This window comes from Corvus kubaryi, unplaced genomic scaffold (genome assembly GCF_017639235.1).
Source record: "Corvus kubaryi isolate FWS band 111438036 unplaced genomic scaffold, C.kubaryi_AGA036_p1.0 37396, whole genome shotgun sequence".
Lineage (NCBI taxonomy): Eukaryota > Metazoa > Chordata > Aves > Passeriformes > Corvidae > Corvus > Corvus kubaryi.
Window position 1 is genome coordinate 24,532,184 of NW_024581135.1, and position 21,684 is coordinate 24,553,867.

At 42.2% G+C, this 21,684-nt stretch overlaps 1 protein-coding gene across 7 annotated transcripts in view; it reads right to left on the bottom strand.

Annotated features, from left to right (window-relative positions):
* PIKFYVE (phosphoinositide kinase, FYVE-type zinc finger containing) overlaps positions 1-21,582 on the bottom strand; it is a 66,775-nt gene extending 45,193 nt beyond the window's left edge. For 2 of the 7 annotated variants that reach the window (XM_042041325.1, XM_042041324.1), the window contains exons 1-8: positions 20,987-21,484; positions 18,151-18,332; positions 16,503-16,682; positions 10,133-10,251; positions 7,841-8,012; positions 6,936-7,143; positions 4,461-4,550; positions 1,132-1,270 (exon numbers count right to left, since the gene is read on the bottom strand). In XM_042041325.1, the coding sequence (XP_041897259.1) occupies positions 1,132-1,270; positions 4,461-4,550; positions 6,936-7,143; positions 7,841-8,012; positions 10,133-10,251; positions 16,503-16,682; positions 18,151-18,332; positions 20,987-21,270 (1,374 nt within the window). In that variant the 5' untranslated portion in view covers positions 21,271-21,484. Of the gene's footprint in view, positions 1-1,131; positions 1,271-4,460; positions 4,551-6,935; positions 7,144-7,840; positions 8,013-10,132; positions 10,252-11,090; positions 11,191-16,502; positions 16,683-18,150; positions 18,333-20,474; positions 20,657-20,986; positions 21,487-21,560 lie in introns of those variants that run through there. The other 5 variants (XM_042041327.1, XM_042041329.1, XM_042041326.1 and 2 more) reach the window with 5 other exon arrangements.
* Positions 21,583-21,684: the final 102 nt, after the last annotated feature.

A 21,684-nucleotide genomic window follows, 5' to 3' on the forward strand; every position in this document is an offset into this window, starting at 1 on the left:
CCTGCATTAATTGACACTGTCTCCTGCTCTTACATGAACAAAATACTACCAGTCCTCTTCTTCCTCAAGAAAGAAAATGGGCAAAAAATTAAACAATGTGAAGCTGAAATGCACTGGGACTTGAACATATTGCTTCAAGTTGCATTCACAGAGGTTTGAATTTCCTTTTTCCTGCATTAACATACCTGCATGAAGCAGGGTGGTATAAAGACGTGCCTTAAACATGTTTCTCCCTCATGTGGTTATCCATTTACAGAGCAACTTGGAAAGGCATTTTGCAACTAAACAGGAGTTAGTGTTTCTACACCCTCAGGCACACTTGTATGCATACTGCTGACAGCAGGCAGAACCTGGTAAAACAGAATGAGCCTGATTTTAACTTGGCAATGGGGTGCAATCTCAAATCTTTTAATGTGTGAAAAACACTGCTTTTCCTTTGCTGCAACTTCTTTGCCTCCTTTGTTGGAAACACTTCCCTTTCCTTCTCTCCAAGAAAAGAAACAGCTTTTTACTGAAATTTGTACAGTAATTGCAGCCTACAACATTGCCCCTGTGGGGAAGGGATAATAGGATTACACAGAACACCATTGCACATTGACTTTTCTTTCAAACAGTATGTCATTACAAATTCTACAAAATCTTTTACTTATTCTGCAAACAAAGGAAGGGGCCAAGTTATGTTTTGGCCCAGTAAGCTGTAACAGCTTTAATTTATTCCTTGTGGTGTAACTATTTCAAAGCAACCATTTAAAGCTCCCAATTATGTGGCCTATGAAAGAGAAAGTCTCAACCTGAAGAAATACAAAAACAGGTCACTGCATTACAGCTGCAACCATGACAGGTTTAACTCACAAAGAGCCATCATACACCAACTCCACACTGCATAACACACCTAGCAAGACTAAAACTGTAAACATTTGTATGCAAACACCCCATGAAACTATGATTTATTTCCAGGGAGATAGTAATGTCCAAAGCAGCATCAATATTCCCCATCTCTGCTCCACCTGGAGGAGAGGTCCAGGTAAGAGAAGAGCCTTAAAAGACAGCAAAATACTCTTGCTGCATGATATAAGGAAGGCAAACTTCACCATCTTCACAGAGCAAGGCAAAGAGAAGCCTGAAAGGTACCAGAAGGATCTTGCGCTCATCCTCGCTGGTCTCTGCCTTCATATGAGTGCGAGTGGCCTGGGGGCTGACCGACGTCTCGTAGGCAGGCACCATGGGTGACCCCGACCGATCTAGCGACAGGTTAGTGATGCTGGCTGACCTGCAGGGGAACACAGAACAACTGAAGTGTAAGTGTTCATTGCATGGTGCTTGACCAGAGCAGGCATTCATCCTATAACATACTAAAAACCAGCTTAAGCCTGTGCCACTGTTTACTCTTGTCAGTACAGACTGCTTAATGCTTCCTCCCTTTTCAAAGAAGAAGAAAGGCTCCCTTGGAAGCAAGTGTATTGCTTTGGAACTGCCAAGGTAAGCACGAACTTCTGTAAAGCTCTTTGTATGAAGCAGTTGGAACTAAGTTTAGGCACACCAATTCATATATGTCTGTATTTAAATAGACTGGGGAAGAGATGGGATGCTGGGTAATCAGAAGCTCCAGCAGTTTGGAGGCAAAACATACGTCAGCAAGGGTGGCAAACACCCAGATACCTGTAATAGAGCACTGAGATTTCCGCCTCTCCTTGTCCCGTTTAAAATTCCTTGTCCTCAGCTCTCAAATACATGGCTGAAAGCTTGCAGAGTCTGAAGTTTGAGCATTTGTTCCCCAGAGTGGCTAAACCATTTTCTGAAGCTGGAGGTCACGCCAGCCAGCAACCTTCCTTGTACTGCAATATGGAGCATCCCCCTTATCTCAGTCCAGCTGTTAGGAAATCCTGGCTATGCACTCCAGCACAAACACACCATTTTGCAACTATCATTGCGAAGTTACAAATGCAAATACACGTTCCAGATAACTTCTGCTCCATTAACCTACAACTAGACTTGAGACTCCGAATAACCAGAGCGCAACTTCTCATCACACAGCAGCAACATGCACTGAAGTTATCAGTGCTAACAGCACTCTAAGGTGTGAGGATGGAAAACACTTCTGCATATAGCAACAGGAAAACTCAAAATGCCAGTTTTGGACTGACTGAAGAGGCTTGCACCAATGTCATGAGAACAGCTGCCAGCCTCTAGCCTTTGGAATGAAACACTCATAACTTCAGAGAGCTTGCTAACTGGATAGCAGACATACTACAATGATTCCCAAAAATTCTTAATGGATGATGTGGCTCAGCCCAGGCACAAAAAAGCAATGCCACCCTATTTCAGCTTTTATACTGCAAGGAAGTAGCACTGAAGGTACAACAGTCTCAAAATCACTGCTTTTTTCTCCTCTGTCTCTTGAGGAAGAAATAATGGGTTGATAAAGGGGTTTAGTTAAGTCCTTTCAAGTCGTACGCGCTGTGTTGGCACTACTTCCATACATCTCTAGGAGTGATAAGCAAAAGCTTTGTGTCGTTGTCAGGCATTCAAAGCAGGCTAAAACTCTACCAGTCTTGTACTGTTCAGATGCTCTCAAAGTTAAAACTGGCAGAGGTATGCAGCTTAACAGAAAGCATCCTAACATACAAGATGAGGCTGACATGGAAGTCCACAACTAAGCACTCCTCCCAGTTGTTTTGCAACAGTTTCTTAAACTATGTCACACACCCGTAAGCAGCAGAGATTTTTTATTTGGGTGTAAGCAAGTTAGAACAGTGAGTTTTCATATCTGTCTTTATCATCAACACTTTTATCTGGGCTTTTATCGTATATATCTTTTTTAAAAACAGAGGGGGAGATTTTGCAATGAAAACATTTATCCTTTAGAAGGACCTGCAATGGAGCAGTTTGAACCCTACTTGCAACATTTGACTGTTCTGCTGGGGTTTTCCCCCCCTCATGAAAAACAAGACTGAGAACAAGTAACATTTCCCACCCACAGGGAAAACAAATAGCAATATGTAAGTTCTGCTACCTGCATCTAAATGCACTCAACCTGTATCTTTTCTGCTTCATCTCATCTAGAAAGAGGAATACACCAGCTTCTCTCAAAGAAATGGCTACAGCTGCTTTGAGAAGATCTAAATGCTAACATCACTTAACCCAAAGCCAACAGCATGTTTTCCAAAGGTTCAGAATTTTTAACAGAGATACATTATACCTTATCATTACATGCATCCAAACAACCAAGTACATTTGGTGAGGCCATGAACAGCAAAAGAGCTAAAATTTAACTTGAATAAGCAATCTGGGCCTGCCAGATCAAGATCAGAACCATCCTACTACTGCATGTTCGAGCAAACAGCAAAAGCCTTTTAAAACAGACATATATTCAAACAGGAGACCATCCTCAAGGTTTCAGACATCTCTTGACGTCACTGCAGTCATTTAGCATTGAACTTTTAATTCTGGACTCCTTGCCATGTTTGCCCAGAATTGATTTTTGGTACTTGTTTATTCACCAGTACTTTACTCCCCCAGGTGAGATCTTTGGGTCTCAGCTGTACAGTCAGTGTGCATCTCCTCCTAACCATCCCCATAACCCAGAAGATAAAGGTTCCAAGCAGTCCACTCTCCAAAAGCCACACCCAGCATCCTTCTCAACTGAATTCCCTAGTCTTCACTGGTCCTGCCAGATCCCTCCAACCTGCTAAACATTCTGCATTCCTGTAACACCAATGCAAAGAAATCTCTGAATGTCCCCTGACTCCAACTTTGAAATCTGGATTATCTTTGCTCTGTTCCTCACACCCCTGCCTCACCTTCATTTCCTTAATTTAACCATAAGGGAAGCATGTACCCAGCACCACAGTAGAAGCACTCTTGAAGTGGGAGCTACTTGTTCTTCCAATACCAGCCTATTTAGCGGGATTAAGCTCAAGTACTCACAAATCACACTAAAGCTCTCATGAACACTTTCAAGTTCATCCCAACACTCCTGCAAAAGATCTATGGAGGGATTTGAGCCTGAAGAAGCCTGGTAATTTAAACAAGATTATCCTTAATGGAAGAGCAAAGGAAGCAGATGGGAACACACACAAACAAATAAACAAAAACTGTACCTCTGCTTCTACATCATCTGAGTCTTTTTGCCTCCCATCACCAAATATGTGTTAGTCCCTTTTCTTCAGCTTCCTCAGAACTGTGCTTCCCTTACCACTTCTTTCCCCTCCTGTCCTCTTCACCACCACTTCTGCTTGACCAACTCAGCAGCAAACTACGGGTCCCTCAAAAGTAGCACATTTAACATTAATATGTACACAAATGGTCCCTCCTTACCGCTCCAGATGGGCAGTGAGCTGTCCCATTGTAGACATGAAACAGAACATTCAGTAAAATAAGCCTAGAAACACAGGCTTTACAGTGGAGAGTGTGTTAGGAGTGCATCCAGAACAGAAAATACTCAGAAATTATTTGTTTACCTGTTTCTAGCTGGTGACTTTCCTGCATCCTCCTGGACAGACCCAAGGCGTGCAGACAATGTGGAAGTTGAAGAGTCTGGGTGAATTAAACTGCATGGAAAGGAGCAAGATAGAGATGTCTGATGTATTTGTGACATCCAGTGCATCAGAACAGCTGTAATTAAAGTACGGCTAATTGTCATATTACCTCAGACTCACAGCCGTGATTGTTAAATCAGCGAGGGAATAGGGAGATCTTTCCCCATCTGTAGGCCAATGGCATCTGGAAGACAGTGCTCCTGTCTTCTTCCAAACTCAAGTCTTGAGCAATACAGACTGTTCCTACTTCTTGTATTATCCTGCTTTCCCACCTGCTTCCCCTTCTTACACATCTTTCTTGCTTACAGGCTGCTATGAGATGCTTTGGCAATAGACACATTGCCTCCATCTCCCCAGCATATCATCTTTGCAATCCAAGCAATGCTCTCCATAGCAACTGCTGGACAGCTTTTGCCAAGATAGCCTGAGAACCTTCTGTAATTGTTTAACTCAATCACAATCACCTTTGCCCTCCTTCTGTTTCCACCCCAGGAGGAAGGACAGCAGATGTTCAAACACCATCAAATGAAATTCCCATTAGAAAACTGTATCAGATGTAAGCCACTACAGGCCAACTGATACAGCCACACTGGCAGTGCTCTGGCACAGTAAATGCTCCTAGCATGATAAGTGATCTTCATGAGAAGCAATGCAGCTTTGCCTGAGTAGCTGTATTTATCCAGAGTACACCACTCCTTCACTTTTAAAGGACATGGCTCTTCGAGTTAGTTAAAGCAGGAACTCTGTGTTCCAACTGTTCAAAGAGCAGAGCAACATCTGACAAGTACATGCAGCACCAGTCTCCCTAAATGCTTTTCTTGCTGCTTTGCAGCATCTTATCTCAGATACATTATTTTGGAAAGAGATAACTCCCAAGTTTTCTTCTGAAACAAACTATTTCTCATGCAGATGCCACTATTAGAATAAAACTTCTGCTCCATTATGAAGTTGTGAGTTGACAGTTCCCATTGTGGCACCATTTAAATTCAGTGTCTTGAGTTTAAATCTCTTAAGGTCAGTTAGTAACTTACCAAACATAGTATTTAAGAAAAGCACTGTAACCCACTGCAAAGGGCAACAAGCACTGAAGAAAATGTTAATCTTGCTAAACCACCTAATCCCAAATCTCTCTTCCTCTCACACACAAAAGAAGCCCCCATTTACTCAGTGTCTCCCAAAAACACTAAGTGTTCCATTACAGAGTTATCAGCCTTTCAACAATAGGAATTATTTTTCGAGAGCTACAAGCTGCCCAAAATAAAGATTTAAACACTTTCTTTACATGTTCATGTCTACAAGCTGCTGAATTGTCATTATAAAGATACTAATAACACGTCCAAAGACAAAATTAACAGTACCTTCAGTATTTTGTACATTTGAAGAGAAGATTCTTAGAATACCTACTTATTCCCCAATTCAAAATTTGGTAGTATTTATCCATGCATTGTTACGTAATCACTTTAAATGACCATAACATTAAACCAGAAGTACTTTCCTTTATTTAGGCCTACAGCTGATCATTTACATGTTTCCAGATAGGAGCACCATATTCCAAAAAGCAACATGCAAAGCAAGAGTCAGGGCATTTTCTGAAGACAGAAAATGGTTTGACAGGCTTTTTTATATACTATCAGAAGAGATTTGCTGAGGGGCACATGCCACTAACACTACTGCTCAGATAAACAAAGGTTCTGACTCAAGACCTCCTCAGTAGTTTTGTATCTGCCTGTTCTTCTGTTTTAGGGAAATGAGCCCAAATGCCACACCGAATTATTTCTTTTTCCCCACAACATTAAATTAAATCAAGGTATTCCAAAAATAACTTGCACAGCACTTGAGAAGTACAGCGTTCTTTTACTCATGGTCCAAAAATAAGGATCTCCTCATTTGAGAGCAACAGGCATAAATATACTTTGAAAGGAGGTTAGAGAACCTTTATAGCTGTCCTTTGAATCCCAATTCTTCTGAAACAGGCAGTTAGTTCCATCACTTCTCTTTTACCTACACAGAGAGTATTTCTTACGTTCTCTTGCCCAATTCAAAACCTGACAGGTGAAGCACTAATGTTACATTGACTTGCCTCTCAATACATTGGGGGTTACAAGGTGTGATTTTGGTTGTCTTTTTAAACCGTAAAGACAACAGCCTGCTCTGTCACTGATACAGAATCACTAATTCAGTAGGTTAAAGGAAGAACTGCAAATAATTTAAAACTCCACTAGAAATGTTTCCACATTTCAACCTGAAGAGAAGAATATTACATGCAAGCACAGGATTAGATTCTTTTTACAGCAGCTGGAATCTAAGCTTCCTAGGTGGAAACCACCAGCCTTTTTCTAGCTGTCAGCCTGAAAACAGTTGAGATTCTGGAGCTCAGCATGAAGCCATTGACTTTACCTTTGCCAGGTTAGATCCTCCTCCAGGAAGATGTTGCGGCTGGCTTTGCGGCTCCCAACTGGTGTACGCGGCTCGCCAGGATCCAGCACAGACACAGAACACGCAGAATCTGACAGGGCATTTAAGTCTTCTCCAATGGAGTTACTGTCCGTGGAGTGTGCGTAGCTTAAGGCTATTTTACGGCAGTAAGTGCAGGCTCGGAGATCCCCTATGGAAAAGGGAACCAGAGAGTGTAAGTGAACAGGAACAAACAGTACTCTGTTCCTAAAGGATCAGAGGTGTATAGTGGTGGAAACAAAAGTATTTTCTGTTTCAAAACCTCTTTGCAAGTCTAATTCTCATACCCTCTTAAAGGGCAAAACCCTGGGTAATTACACACTCAGGGAATTTTTCCAAGGCAGATGATGCATAACACAAGATCAGTGAAAGAGGAGAGAGAAGAGAGAAAAGGAGAGGAAAAGGGAGGGAGGGAGAGAGGGAGAGAGAACACATGTGCCCACTGAAATGATGGCAGAACAATAGCCAGTCAAATATGATACACCAGCTGATGTCTAGAATTTGGGAACTGGTATTTGAAAGACTTTCCCCTCACCCTCAATTAAAACATGCAGCTCATCTTTTAAAACTACTGTTACTAAGAGCACTTTTTCCTTGAGCACACTTTCTGTAGTGCACACCCTTGTTAAATAGTGGCCGTATTTGTTTTGTAGTGTGGTAAAAATTAGCAGGCATGGCATAATCCCCCATTGTTGATAAAGAAACTGGTAGAAGTAGGTCCTGTGATTCTTTTTCCTTATTTTTAAGCCCACTACAAACCTGTACAGCATTTTCTAGCAGATGCCAGGATCTCAGATGCAAATCTGAGCACACAGGGACTGTTCTGTTTCTCAGTAAATAAACCCTACCTGTGTAGCCCATGAATTTTCCAGGGATTTCTTGATTGCAGCATCGACTACAGAAGATCTGCCCACAAAGTCGACAGTGGTGCCTCCTCCGGAAGGTGGTGAACTTCTCGCTACAGTCATAACATTCCTTGCACTGGCTGTCAGGCATCCAGTACTGCTTCAAGTCACTGTCCTACGAGAGAAGACAGCAGACAAAAGCTTTTTCTTTTGTAAATAAGAAAGCATGTTTAGTTTCATAACTCTATGTAGACTGTGCTCATGGAAAGGAAAATTTCATATACTCACATATCTGTGCACACATACACATACTCTTGCACAAAAGCCCACAAAGGATTTTTCATGTGGTTTTACAGGGAATCAGAAGGCTAAGAGCTCTGAACTAAGAGAATAAATCCAGTAGGACTTTGCCTCCTGGATCCAAGATGGAAGCAAAGCAGAATAAAACTATCATACGATGTAGACAAAAGTCAAAAAGAAACAATTACATGAAGTAGTGATTGGTCTCCCCTCTCATTTGCCCACAGCACATGAGAGGTCCTCAACTAGCACATTTTAAAAGTGAAAAGAAAAAAATCCCACCACATATTAGTTGAAGCTGTTATCTAGGAGTAAATCAAGTTACGACAAATTATTAATGCAGGAAGATAATTTCAACAGCTAATATTGAGGTATGTTTTGAAAGGATTATAGATGCATGTAAAAAGTTTTATTACATAATCGAATTCTTCAATACTTCAGTAAATAGTTGTAAAAGCCTGTCCCAGACTGATCTTGTTTCAAAACTCCAGGTTAACTGCTATGTGAAGAAAACTGAAATTCACATTCAGCAGGCAACAATGTATATTAATTTACAGCACTGGTATAGCCACAGGAAAAACATCATCTTAAAAACAGAGAGCTAAAACTTCCATTTGATGTTGAAGCTATAGAGCAAGACAAACTCTCAATTGTGATTCTGAGCACACCAGCTGCAACTTCCATGGATGGAGACAACTGCTAATGGTCACATGACAGCCCTGGCTGTGAAACGCTCTTTGCTAGAGTTCAGTTCTGGCAATAAGCCTTTTCAGAGGGACTGAATGCTCCAGGTTTTTCTTAGGAAGAGAAACTGCTGCAAGTATTTTCTCAAAACAATCGCTAAAGAAAGGCGATCCATGCTCTCATTTTCACATAATCAAAAAAACCCATTGGGTTTTATCTTACATTGTGATTTATTTGTGGATATTCACAAAGTAAAGTTTGACACAGCTACTAGACCAATTTTGAGACCAAAGCAGTTATGATCAACAACACAACGCTTTCATGCTGTCCTCACCCAAGAAAACCCACACAGAAAGAAGTTGAAGACTGCTCAAGACAATCTAGTTTTAGAGAATCTAGAAATTTTTTAAATTAACACTAAGCTTCAAGCAGGGAAAGCCCTGGTCATATTCATTCATGAAAGGCTTCTGCTTCACTCTCAAAAATCTTGCCCTTTCTATCAAAGCAAGATTGTTCTTACAAGCAGAATAGCACTGGAAGCTAAGTAAGTTCACTGAAAGTCTACCTATAAAAGCTATCAAGCCAAAAGCCTTTTTCTTCCTCTACGAGTTTAATTAAATGTACTTTTGCCTGTTCATGTCTTGCTCACAGACACAGCTATTTATACCCTCACTTATAAATAGTTGTGGATTCTTTTCTCAACTAGACCCTCTTCTTAAAGGTATGGTCCAACTCAGCAGATGGAGGTGAAACCAGCAATTCAGTAGCAACCACCAGACCTTTGTCTATCTAAATCAAAACTGATTAACAGGGCAAGCCTTTCAAGTAAATATTGCTGACTAATCAATACCACAGTAAGTAGCAGATTTAAGCCATTCTGGGAATTCTCATTACTATTTGTGATATCTCATTACTATTTGTGACTATTCTCATTACTATTTGTGTTAATGTGTTTCACCTGCCCATGGTCAGCCTTCTAGGGAGAAAACTATCAGGTTTTTTTTTTCACTAGATTGGGTAACAGAGAAGTGGGAAGGAGTCTAAAAAGAGAGCATCTGGTCCCAGCACAAGAAGCCAAGTAAATGCAATGATTCACTCCCACAATATGACAGATGTTTGGCAACTCAAAGGTCAGCATCAAATGAAATTGTTTTCCCTGCATCCACACAACGCTTTTTGAGTTTATTCACTCATCTTTCAAATATACGGAAAAAAAATTCCCATGGTGTATCTAAAAACAAAGCTCAGAGAAGCCCAGTAAAGAGTTCATTTTCTAGATGGTTTGGCCTACAAATCCTTCAAAAGAAGTACCTGGCTCTTCCCCTCCATTATTTCCTTGAGGCGTTTTAAAACAGTGCTGAGGCTTCTTAACTGAACTGCAGTTCGAGGATCATGACCTCCAAGAGGTGGTTCTACTTTCCTTCGATTGTCTGGAAGGGAAGGGACAGCAATATTCATTTCTTCCATGATACATCAGCAGTCACATCACAACACAAAGCCCCATTAGAGGGAAGAACATTCACATACATATACATTTTACAAAGTTACAATGTGTATCACTTCTTGCCCTTGCATTCTTTTCCCCCCAGTGGACCTTCTGATGCCAGACAGCTTGCTTTGACTGACATTTTAAATACCACCCTCTGTGTTTACAAGAAGCCATTAAAGTTCTCTGAGAATGAAAACATCTTTTAAAGAAGTGATTTTCAACCTACTATATGAAGCTTGTAGTAGTCTTTTACAAAGCCCTGAAGTCTCATTTTTAAAATGCCCTCTAGGATACTAATACTTACTAAATAATTGCTACAATATACATATTCATTCTAGAACTAGTACAAGTCAATGCTTTAACCTGAACTTATTTATAAATGACTACAGCAAACATCAGGGCACCATTGCTCAGTTTCTATTAAAAACAGTAACTCAGAATAAAATACATTCAGAAGTTCACATTTTTGAGGGGTTTAGGTTTGCTTTTTTTTGGTTGTTGGTTTGGTTTTTTTCTAAGAAAAACATCAGGTTGTTGAGAACTTGTACAGTCATTCTTGATTAACTATAGCAAAGAGACTCCTGAATAAAAATGTAATGCAGCCAATTTCTTTCCTATAAAATGCTTCATTACTTTGGAGCATTGCTGAACAAGTTACAAATAGGCTCCTTCTCTCCAGAAGGATTTGAAAACACAGTTCTCTATTTACCTAAACATTTAAACATTTTCAGAATCTCTTTCCTAGATCAACAACTTTCTGAATAGTTTAAAGTTTCTTACCATCCTCGTTGCTCTCCATCTGACTAGTGTTTTATTTAGCTTGCCCCTAGTACAGGAAGAACAGACATGGCTGCTTTCTGTTTACTGCCTGAGCTATCCCTGATGTCAGCAGGAATAAAGCTGACAGCTCTGCCTGAAGCCTGTTAACTGTTGCTGTGCAGTAACAGCTATGCTACTGCTTCGCGTGCAGCAGACCAAAAACCCTCCCTGTAATGTGACTAAAACCGTGGGTTCCGTGCCTCCTCTTCAGCTTCCTAGTATGTATTTTTAGTCAATCAGCCCACACATAGCTGCTATGTACAACAAAGAATGCACAACATTTTCCTTTTCAAGAAAAGAAACCCCTTTCTGTAACTAGCCACTTGGAATTGATTTCTTTTTAAAAATCAAACAGACTTTTCAGCAGTACAAAGTTGAATATGATTAAAGGGACTTTCATATTTCAAGAAGACATTGATAATACCAGAGAAACCTCTGGCTCCTCCTTACTTCTATCACAAGATCTATGCTGCGTTTACTTCCTGGTACTCCCTCTGAATTCAAGAGTATCTCCTTCCCAGGAATGTTGCTTCCAATTCAAAGAATTACCAGATAATTCCAACAAATCTTGTCAGGCAAGCGATTCCCAAAATACAAACATACACAGCATTAAAGAAACGCCACACGTAACTCCACACTGGTTCTTGTTAGTTAAATGCCCTTTTCTCTGTTACATAAAACAATGTCAGAAGGATGTCATCTACATAAGAAAAAACATGCCACCAGCAGTAGCAGCACATGGCCAACCTGTTTATACCAGAGAAGCTGACTGATACTCAGATTAAAATTCAGTTAGTTCTTTCCCTTCTCAATCATGAGATTTCTCCCTTTCAGAGGAAAAACACACTGTACAGCAAGAACGTAAGAAGTTATCATTCCTGCAGTAAAGAAAACACTGTCTAAAATGCCATCCTTCAAAAAGAATTCCCATGTATCAATCTTAGGTTAACTCTTACCCCTGGTCCAAACTGCATTATTGCAAGTACCACAGCCATTTTGTCAGCTAATGCACACATGATTTATAGATATATACATTCCCAGTGTTGCAACTGTATTTTCTCATTTCACCAATAAATCTACAAAACTCATGTTCTGTTCCACAAACACAGAAACCCTCAGAGTGTTGTTCTTGCTTTGCCCAGGTAATCATGCCAGCTGCCATCAGTAGTACTTCTGAAGAGTTTTCGTATCTCCTTTTGATTTGATCTCAAGAGGGTTGACCACACTTACACATCAAAGTAGTGGTAAGCCTTTTTGGCGCTTCTGAAGCGGCAAACTCAGTATATCACCAAATCATAGAACATTAGGGGGTTGGAAAGACCTTAAAAATCATCTAGTCCCAACCCCCACTGCCATGGGAGGGACACAGAATGCTCCAGCCTTGTCCAGCCTGGTTTTGAACAGTGCCAGGGCTGGGCCATCAACAAACTCCCAGGGCAACCTGTTCCAATGCCTCACAGCTAAGAATTTCTTCTGTCTGTCTAGCCTAAACTTCTCCTCTTTCAATTTGTATCGATGACTCCTTGTCCTGTCACTACAGTTCCTGACAGAGTTCCTCTCTGGCTTTTCTTTAGGCCCCCTTCAGATACTGGAAGATTCCTATGAGGTCTCCAGGCAACCTTCTCTTCCCTAGGCTGAACAGCCCCAAATTTCTTATGCTATTACATATATGCTTTCATATATATATATATATATATATATATGTGCTACTGAAAGAAATTTTTGCTTGTCATTGCTACATCTCAGCCTTAAAGATAACCACACAAAAATTAGTGTGGAACACATCTTTTCAGCAATACCAGTTTATGCAGCAATTGTGGTTTTTTCTATCCATTCCCTTCCCATCTCCATGTTCCCTTAACAAAACCTCAAGAAAATGCCAAAGGGATTCCATACAGACTTCAAAATTGGTTTATTTCTAACTTATTTATTGTTCTTAAGTTAAAAATTAACTCCTACAGCTAAAAAAAAAAAGTTAACTTACTTCATCAGTAAACCTCATCCTTCCTCTATGTATTTATGGTTGCTGACCCTTGGTAAAACCTAGGGAAAAAACCTCTGAATTATAGAAATATGTATGTTTTTACAGAGTTTCTTCCACGACTATATAGTATTTTGGCATTCATTTTACAGTGAAAGACAAGGTAAAAAACACCACAAAAACTACTTTGGTGCAATCTAGAGTTTCAGAACTGACCATATACTAATGCAAGAGGTAGATATTCACACAGTTTCAACAACAAAAAAGTACCCCTGCCAGAGATGCCACAGTTTTGCTAATACAAAACAACACAAATTGCTTTCTAATTACTCACTGCCACAGCATAAAATTTCATATTGAAGTTCATTACCACAGTTCAAACATCATGTCTTCCCCAAGTCACTGCTATAAAAAGTATTACCACAAAAAGTAGGAAAAATGTCCTTTGTTTCATTTTACAACATGCATTTTCATGCTCCAAAGTCTTTTTGATTAGGAAAGATGCTCTGGTAATAACTCATGCTCCACAATGACTTCCAGTAGCCCCACATGTTTTCCTCAGGCCTTCTTCCCCCTATACAATCATTGGCCATTCCTTTCTCCTGCTAAGCTCCTTTGCCACTCCCTATTACTGCCAGTCTGTTAAAATTGTCTAGCATTAACAGCATTATCCTGTGGGACAGGGTAACTAACAAGCTGGAAGTGTTTTTACTACCCATGCTCCCTCTGCAGCAGCTCAGCATTTCCAGTTCTCCCCAACAGGATTTGCAAGCTGTGACATTATCTCAGTGACAACAGCCTCATAATGGGACTATTTTGGTTCAATCCAGCACCTTGAAAGCCCTCATCTGACAGCACAGACACACACGGTCCAATACAACCAGCTGGGCCCACAGTCACTTGGCAGTGACACCAGCTCCATACAACAACGGAACAGACTACCCAAGAGCGAGGCCACACGACCCTCAGATTGCAGAGTCTCAGCACTGGTTCTTGAGCCACACAAACCCCAGAGCATCTCTGACAAAAGCCAGGCATCCAACAGCTCCTCCTATTTTCACAAAAGCCAGTAAGGAGCTATTATAATGTTTTGTGTAAGCAGTCCTGAAGGGAAGCACACAACTGAAACCCTACATGTCTCACGCCAGACAGTGTCCTGCAAGAGCCACCATCGCTCCACATTGTTCTGCACTTGCAGCTGTCAGCCAGCACAGTCCCTGAGCAATGAAAAGATCTGCTGCACAGACACTACAAGCTAATGGACGGATCTTCAGGAACAATTTCATTTCATCACTACTTAGAGGCACCGGCAGCAGCCTTTTATTTATTTATTCCTTTCAGTTTGCTTAACTTGACACATTATTTAAGATCAAGTAGGCTAGAGAGACCTTTGTGAAGGCCTTATATATATTTTTCTGCCTACACTTGCCCACATTATTAAGTATCTAAGTAATGGCAAAGCCTAGAGAGACATTTACAGGTCTGCGGACACAGGGCTACAAGAAAACTCAACTCGATTAGACACCTCGCTGTTACTGAAGTCAGTGGGTGACCCAACCTACCAATCCAGATGTTTACGTAAATCCCATCATTTATTTTCCCACTTTTCATTATTTAGACATTATAATAATTTCTAAGATTATTTGTGCAGCCCAGCATCAGCTGCAATAGCAGAAGTAAAATTCTCTGCTACTCAGTGTTCAGAAATCCTCAAAGACCTGATTATTCAGCACCTTTTAAGGTAAAAAAAGGAAAGAAAAATAATCTTCTGAAGTTTGCTTCAAAAAAACCCAATGCCTGATTTTTAGAGAAGAACAATGCAAGTATTTTTCCCCCTCTTCAAATAGAGAGAGATGGCCTAAAAAACTCCCCCAAAACCTTCTCACCAATCCAGTACACTTTTACATGCGTTACACAGAGCTCATGTTTGTTACAGCACCAAGGTTATTTGGGGGGAAATACTCAGCAGCAAGTCAGGCCACTCACCACACACTATCACAGAAATCTCTTCCAAAAGTGACCAGCAACTCCTGTTTGGTCTAACTTTACTTCTTTACAGGCTGATTCATCATCACTTTTTTCTAAGCATACTTGCATCCAAACCCAGAGATATGAATGGAGGTCCTGAAAAGAAATTCCTATATGGAATAATACAGCAGCAGATCCTCACACACACGTTAAACTAAGTCTTATTCCCTGGTTGATTAATCCCAGTGGAAATCAAACAGTAAGATTATTTCTGCCTTCTGAGCATCGAACAACATACCTCACCGGAAGGTTTCTAACATCTAATCCCCAGGCAATTTCCAAGTGATTTATAAGAGGTACCAAGAAAAAGTAGATGGGCTTATCAGCCAAGAGCACATAGCCATTCTTGGAACATTTGAGAAAGTTCTTTAAAAAGAGCCCAAGCAAACAAATCAAAACAAAAACCCCAAACCTTAACTGGTTTGTTGGAAGAAGTACAACTAAACAGATTAAACAGTACTAGAGGGCAAGGAGGAAGATGATGAACATGTTTAATTAAACATTCAAATGACTTAGATAAAAATGCTAGTTATCTGTACTAGACTTTTGCCTGGCTATCAAAACTACACCTCTTTCTAAAAATCCTACACACATGAACAATATTTAGGATCTGATTGTTTGCACTAGGTACCACACTCTTGGAAATACTGTCTTTCACAAGACTTACCCAGTTTAGCAGTTTCCTCAAGGCTATCACTAACAGACAACAGTAACCAGACAGATCTCAAGAGGGAACCCTGCAATCTACTTCCTAGCTCTTCCAGATCTTCATAGCCATTACACAGTTGCACCTTAGAAATCACAATCAATTCACATTCCAGCTAAAAGATTCAGTACAGCATCTAGCAATAGCTTCAAGGTTAGACAGGACTAAATTAAAAAAAAAAAAAAAATCTTAAGCACAACTTCCTATTCAATTCTCGTCAAAACAACTACAACCAAAACCTTCATTTACAACTCCCTTGAAGACACAAACATCAAATTCATCCAGACTAAGCACTAGAGTTAGCATGTAGATGTTAAGAAACTGTAGTATCTCAAGATAAAGCAGAAATATTCAGGATCAAAGTTCAAGTGACTTTAAAACGTTGGATGTGTTTTAGCAGCCTCTTCAGTTCCAGATTGTTTTCCAATTGAAAGAGCAGAGCCCCAACAAGAAGTTGTCTTGCTGGAACACCAAGAAGGGTGGAGGAATATGTTTATGAGGTTAAAGTGCAACCTCACTAACAGAAGCAGTGTAGCCTGATACTAAATTCTGCTATGAATCTAGACACTCAATGAACCTTTGGTCACATCCTTCCATCTCACCCTGAAGTATCCTGGCTAGTACAACATTGCCTTATAGAACAAAGAGCTGAAATTACCCAGAGTTGCAGAGGATCTTCTTTGCAGCTCACCAGTCAGTTGTTTTTTGTAAGGAATTGGTGATCTCAGAGACTGAGCCCTTGTGGGATGCTGAGGACTGGACCAGCCACCACTCAAAGCTTGTGGAACACTCTGTCCTGCCTCTGCTTTCTCTGCCGGGGAAGAAAGCCTGCCATCATCTGGAGGTGACAAAGAGCGAGAAACCAACTGTTCAGACACGATAAAGAAAATCAGCAGTGCATGCAAAGCTAAGGGGAAAAAATCTCTCACAAACAGCTGTTTTGGATAATGATTAAACAAAACAAATTAATTTTTAGTTTTAAAAGTACATACACATCATGGAAACAGGACAGTAGGCTGTCTTCAAGGCTCAGACTATTTCAGAAATTCCCTACTGTGAAAAGTGTCAAAAAAAAAAAACCCTGGCAAATTATTCTTGAATATGAACATGAATTATTCTTGCTAAATAGAATAGCTGTACTTGACTATCAGCTTCCACCTTGAAAAGAGTTTTTCAGTTATTTTACAAGCCAGTACTGAGGTCGCATTAAAGTTACCACAGCCTTTAATTTCCATCAGCAGATCAAGTATAGACAGGTTCTCATTGATTCCAGTAAGATGCACATTTCATGTGTTATTTCAAGGTTGTTTTCCCATTCACTCAACATAAGACTTTGCTGACTCCAGCTACATTTGTCAGAAACAAACAAGTGAAGCCAATATTGATCACATTTTATGCTACTTTAAATAAATTAGCAATGACAGGTGCTCCTCTACTATGCAAACTAATACAAGCCATACCAAGTAATTAATTTTTCATTTTTCATAAGAAGAGTTTGAACAGATCCATTTGCTTAAGCAAAAAGCTGTCTTGGCCCTTTTCCCCCAGCCCAAACATTGCTGAAGTATGCTTAGCAGAGCTGGATAATGAACAGACTAAACAAAAGCAGCTGACCAGCGTGCCATCTCCAGTGAAGGGATACACAGATTTTGCACAAAACCCAGGTGCTTTCGTTCACCACTCTCTGCAGGATATTTCTTTGAAACAAAAAGGAACTCACACAGTTCTTTTAGAGTTTGCCTACTGAGAACATATTTCAAGACACAGGCCAAAATCAAGCAATATTTTTTAATATACAAAACTTTCACAACACTTCAGAGTTCTTGATGCAAGCCATGCAAATTAAGTGTGCACTTCCTGCTTTATTGCAGTTCAGCTGTCACCCGGCAGCAGGTACAAGAGGCACAGGAAGGTGAGGGATGGATGAAGTCTGAAGTAAGAACTTGCACTGGAAGGACAAGCACACATTTTGCTCATAGAGGTTGGCAGAGGATTACTCCTACTTTCAGCCAAAAAAATTCATACAGACAAAGGAAATTCTGATGTCAAGCTAAGAATCTATACAATATTATCTGCTAACTGGCTTGTCTTTGACTTTCATGTGCAGCCACAGATTTCCAGCTGTAAGAAGCTGGCTATCTTCTCTCATAATAAAGCTCTACTATGTCACCCAAAACGAAGATGCAACATCTCTCACAAAAGAACTAACCTCAGCCCTTTGACACTATGCTCCTATGTTCAGAGGTGTTTTTACAAGCAGCAAAGGGCATGCACAACCAATGCACACAGTTCCCCCCAGCACTTACCTTTGCTGAAACGGAAGAGATTTACAAAAGAACTGTAAGCTGATTTAAAAGGAGGCTCATCCTGGTCAGGAGTCAGGGGTTTGAAGTGAGTGAGATGAGACGGACTGCTGGGAGAACGAGGTAGATCACTTGTAGAGTCCAATGTGGGAGACCGTTTGTCATCTGCAGCCATTTCACGTGCTCTGGAAAGAGGTCAGCAACACACATTACACATGGGGTGCTGAAACAGAACCTCTTCAGTCTTCTGAACAGGAGGTGTCTCGTTAGATCCGAGAGGAGAGACATTCACCCAACTGACCATAGGCATCTGCTATTAGCACAGATCAAGAGTGCCAGAGGAGCCCATGCCCCTGCCTAGCCACTGACAAGAGAGTGGCATCCCTGCAGAGGACAATTCACAGTGCCTAATTAAACATCCAGAGCAACAAAGTAAACAACCACTACACTGATGACACACTCCAGTTGAGGTTTATGGGAACTTGAAGTTTTCAAATGGAGACTCTGCGTGCATATCACGAAGAAGTTAGACAGCTCTTCTCCTAATGTGACTTCTGCAGCCCTTGTGACAAAACTGAAAACAGGCATGCCTGAGCAAGCACAAAGCAGACTTGTTGTTTGGGCAGGTTAACTTCAGAATGAGAAGTAAAATGAACTACAAACAAAAGCAGGACTGAAAGATTAAGTTCGGTGGGAAACTATTTCCCTCCCCTCTGCATTACAATACAGACCCTTGTGCAAGTTACCAGGGAAGCAACTCAAACTGCGATTTACTTGTTGTCAAATCTAACACCTCCAAACTTCCTTGCTTTCAAGAGCAGCTACATTAAGGAAAAACAAACAAAAACCCCAAACCACTTTCTGTATTAGGAGAAGCCATCCTTGTAAACCCTATTTTCTGTGTACCAAAGCTTCCATAGAGCCAAGAGTCATACTTTTCCCCAGCCCATGCTTTTTAAGCTGAACAGACACCCAATTTCTTTCACAACACCTCACTTCTAGCCTGCTAGGCTAAGGTGCTTACCACCTTTGTCTAAGCAAGACTTAGTGAAATGTTTGACAGTACAGGAACCCAGGGAGCTGATGGAACCTATGAGTGATGGCTGAATTTACCTGTGCTAAGGATCAAAACCCCGTGTGAGCCTACTTCCTGCTTAGCAGCTGATACACACTTCTCCATGAAATAACAATTTCCAGTCCCAAAAACTGTTCCCTAGAACTTACAGGCATATATTGCTGACTAGAATATTTTCTTCCAAGTTCTAAAAAGCCACACCAAAAGAAATCTGTGCAGTCCAGAGAAAATCAACGTGATCAGCAAGTGACACTGAAAGTGCTAACAAGCTGCATGCAGCTCATGTGGCAAGCTTTGACTACTCCTACAAAGAATGCTGAAGAGATGATATCTGCAAGTCATTCACATGACTTCTCAGTGGACTTCTGCTTGTTGCTCTGTATAGTAAGCACCTTCAGCTCAGAGCTTCTTTTGCTATTCACATATCCTCAGGAAAGAAAGCAGAGAGGCATCATTTACTAAGTTTCAGGAGAAACTTTGGTCAGGTTCTTTATGTAAGTCTGAGTCTTAGTCTTCCACATCCCTCTCCACTGGAAGTCAGGTATGTTTTGTGGTTGTTCATTTCAGCAGTATTATTCAAACAGGTGATTTAAACATACTTAAACACCAGAGTTCATGGAAGGCTTTCCTTGAAAAACACATCTTCAGGTAAATTTGGAATTGTTTCTTCAATCTTAAGGCAACCAATAGTTTACTTTTTAAATGTTGAACATACAAGAACGGTGTACCTTCACACATGCTACCACATTAAAAATGCCTCTTTGAAGTCAACCAGTTTTATAGGAAACTACGTTCATTATTCAGCAACTGACTATAGCCTGGCAAGAGAAGACTTACAAGCAAGTCTCTGAACTTGCATTAAATAGATATATGTGATCATAGAAAAATAAAAACTTTAGTTTCAAGGGGGGAAAAAACCCATAATAATTGCTTCTGTCACAGCAGTACTGGCCTAACTAAAACGACTGAAAAGAATAGCATTATACCTGGCATTAGCTCCAAAAATACCTGGATTTTCTGTGCTGTACAATACAGTAGCAGTGGAGTCTATCAGCCTTTCTACGCTTTAGTTGACCCCTATAGGGAAAATAATCCCCTCCACCACACCGTAAGAAACCAAGAAATAGTCACTTATTTGTGTAATATGGGAAATGAGAAAGCAAGGTACACATATCGGTCAACAACCAGAAAACCAGAGTACATTCCTCTCAGGATCCTCCCCAACAGTCACGGGGAATGCATCTGAACCCACCTGAAGGTGCAGCTTCAGCAATCACCAACTCATCACCGATCAAAGACGGAGTACGAGGGTGGCTGTGAGCCTCCTCACACGTACTGCTGTTGCATCCAGAGCGTCCCACAAAACTGACCACAACTGCTCAGTGCCAGAAGGATACGACCACTCCTTCTTACATAGACGCTACTCCCGGGCACCTGGATAACACACCCCGGGTGCAAAAACACCCGCAATTTAAACACAACTGCGTGACACACACGCTTCACTTCCAACCTCCGCGCAGGAGCCAGCTACTTTGCCCTCCCCTCTGTGAAGGGAACACCGCTGCCTTCCCCTGCCTGGGATGGCAGACCCGGAGATCACCTGCGACGGGACGCGGAGGAAGCGGGGGGAAGCGACCCCCGGAGAGCCGCCGCCAGCCGCTACCAGGGGCGGGCCCGGGCAGCCCGGAGAAGGCTCGCGCAGCAAGGGGGCCACAGAGCGGTCCCGGCAGTACGGCGCGACGCGGCCCCGGGGGCTGTGCTCACCTGCTGCCCTGTCCTCGGCGGCGGTGCCGGTGCTGGGGCGGCACCGCCGCTCTTCCTTCACCGCCCGGCCCGGCAACGCCGCCAGTCCCGACCAACCGCCCGCCGACCGCGCCGTTCCCCGCCCAGGCATCGCCAATCGAAGCTCCTCGCACTCCACCCGCCGGCAGCGCCCGGCCCCGCCCCGCGGCCCTTCTCGGCTGCTCCGCCCGTGCGCGGCACACCCTGGCTGCTGCTTCGGGGGTCGTTGGGTGTGCGGAGAGCCGGTGTGTCCCCGGGGAAGTCATAGTACACTATATTTCATTAATATTCCCTTCTCTTCTATTCCCGCCCCGAGGTTCCGCGCCGGTCACGCTCCCCGCCTCGCCCCGGCCCCAGAGAGGTGCCCGCTCCTGCCCCTCAGGGCGGACAGTGCGGCTGCTCCGGGGCCGTGGTGTCGACACCGCCGCCTCAGCGCCAGCAGACGAGCCCTTGCGCGCTGTGGGTACCGCATCCCTGGGCTGGGCTGCGGAGCTCTCCCTGGGGCACGCCCGGCCCCCCTCGCGCCAGCGGGTTCCCTGTGCCGGCGGACACTCACTGCGCGGGGGTGCCACAGCGCGGAACGGGCCCGCCCCGGAACGGCGGCGGCGCGGTCCGAGCTGCCGCGGGCCCCTCGCACGGGGACACCGGCGCGCGAGACCCGGGCGGGCCCGGTTGCTGGC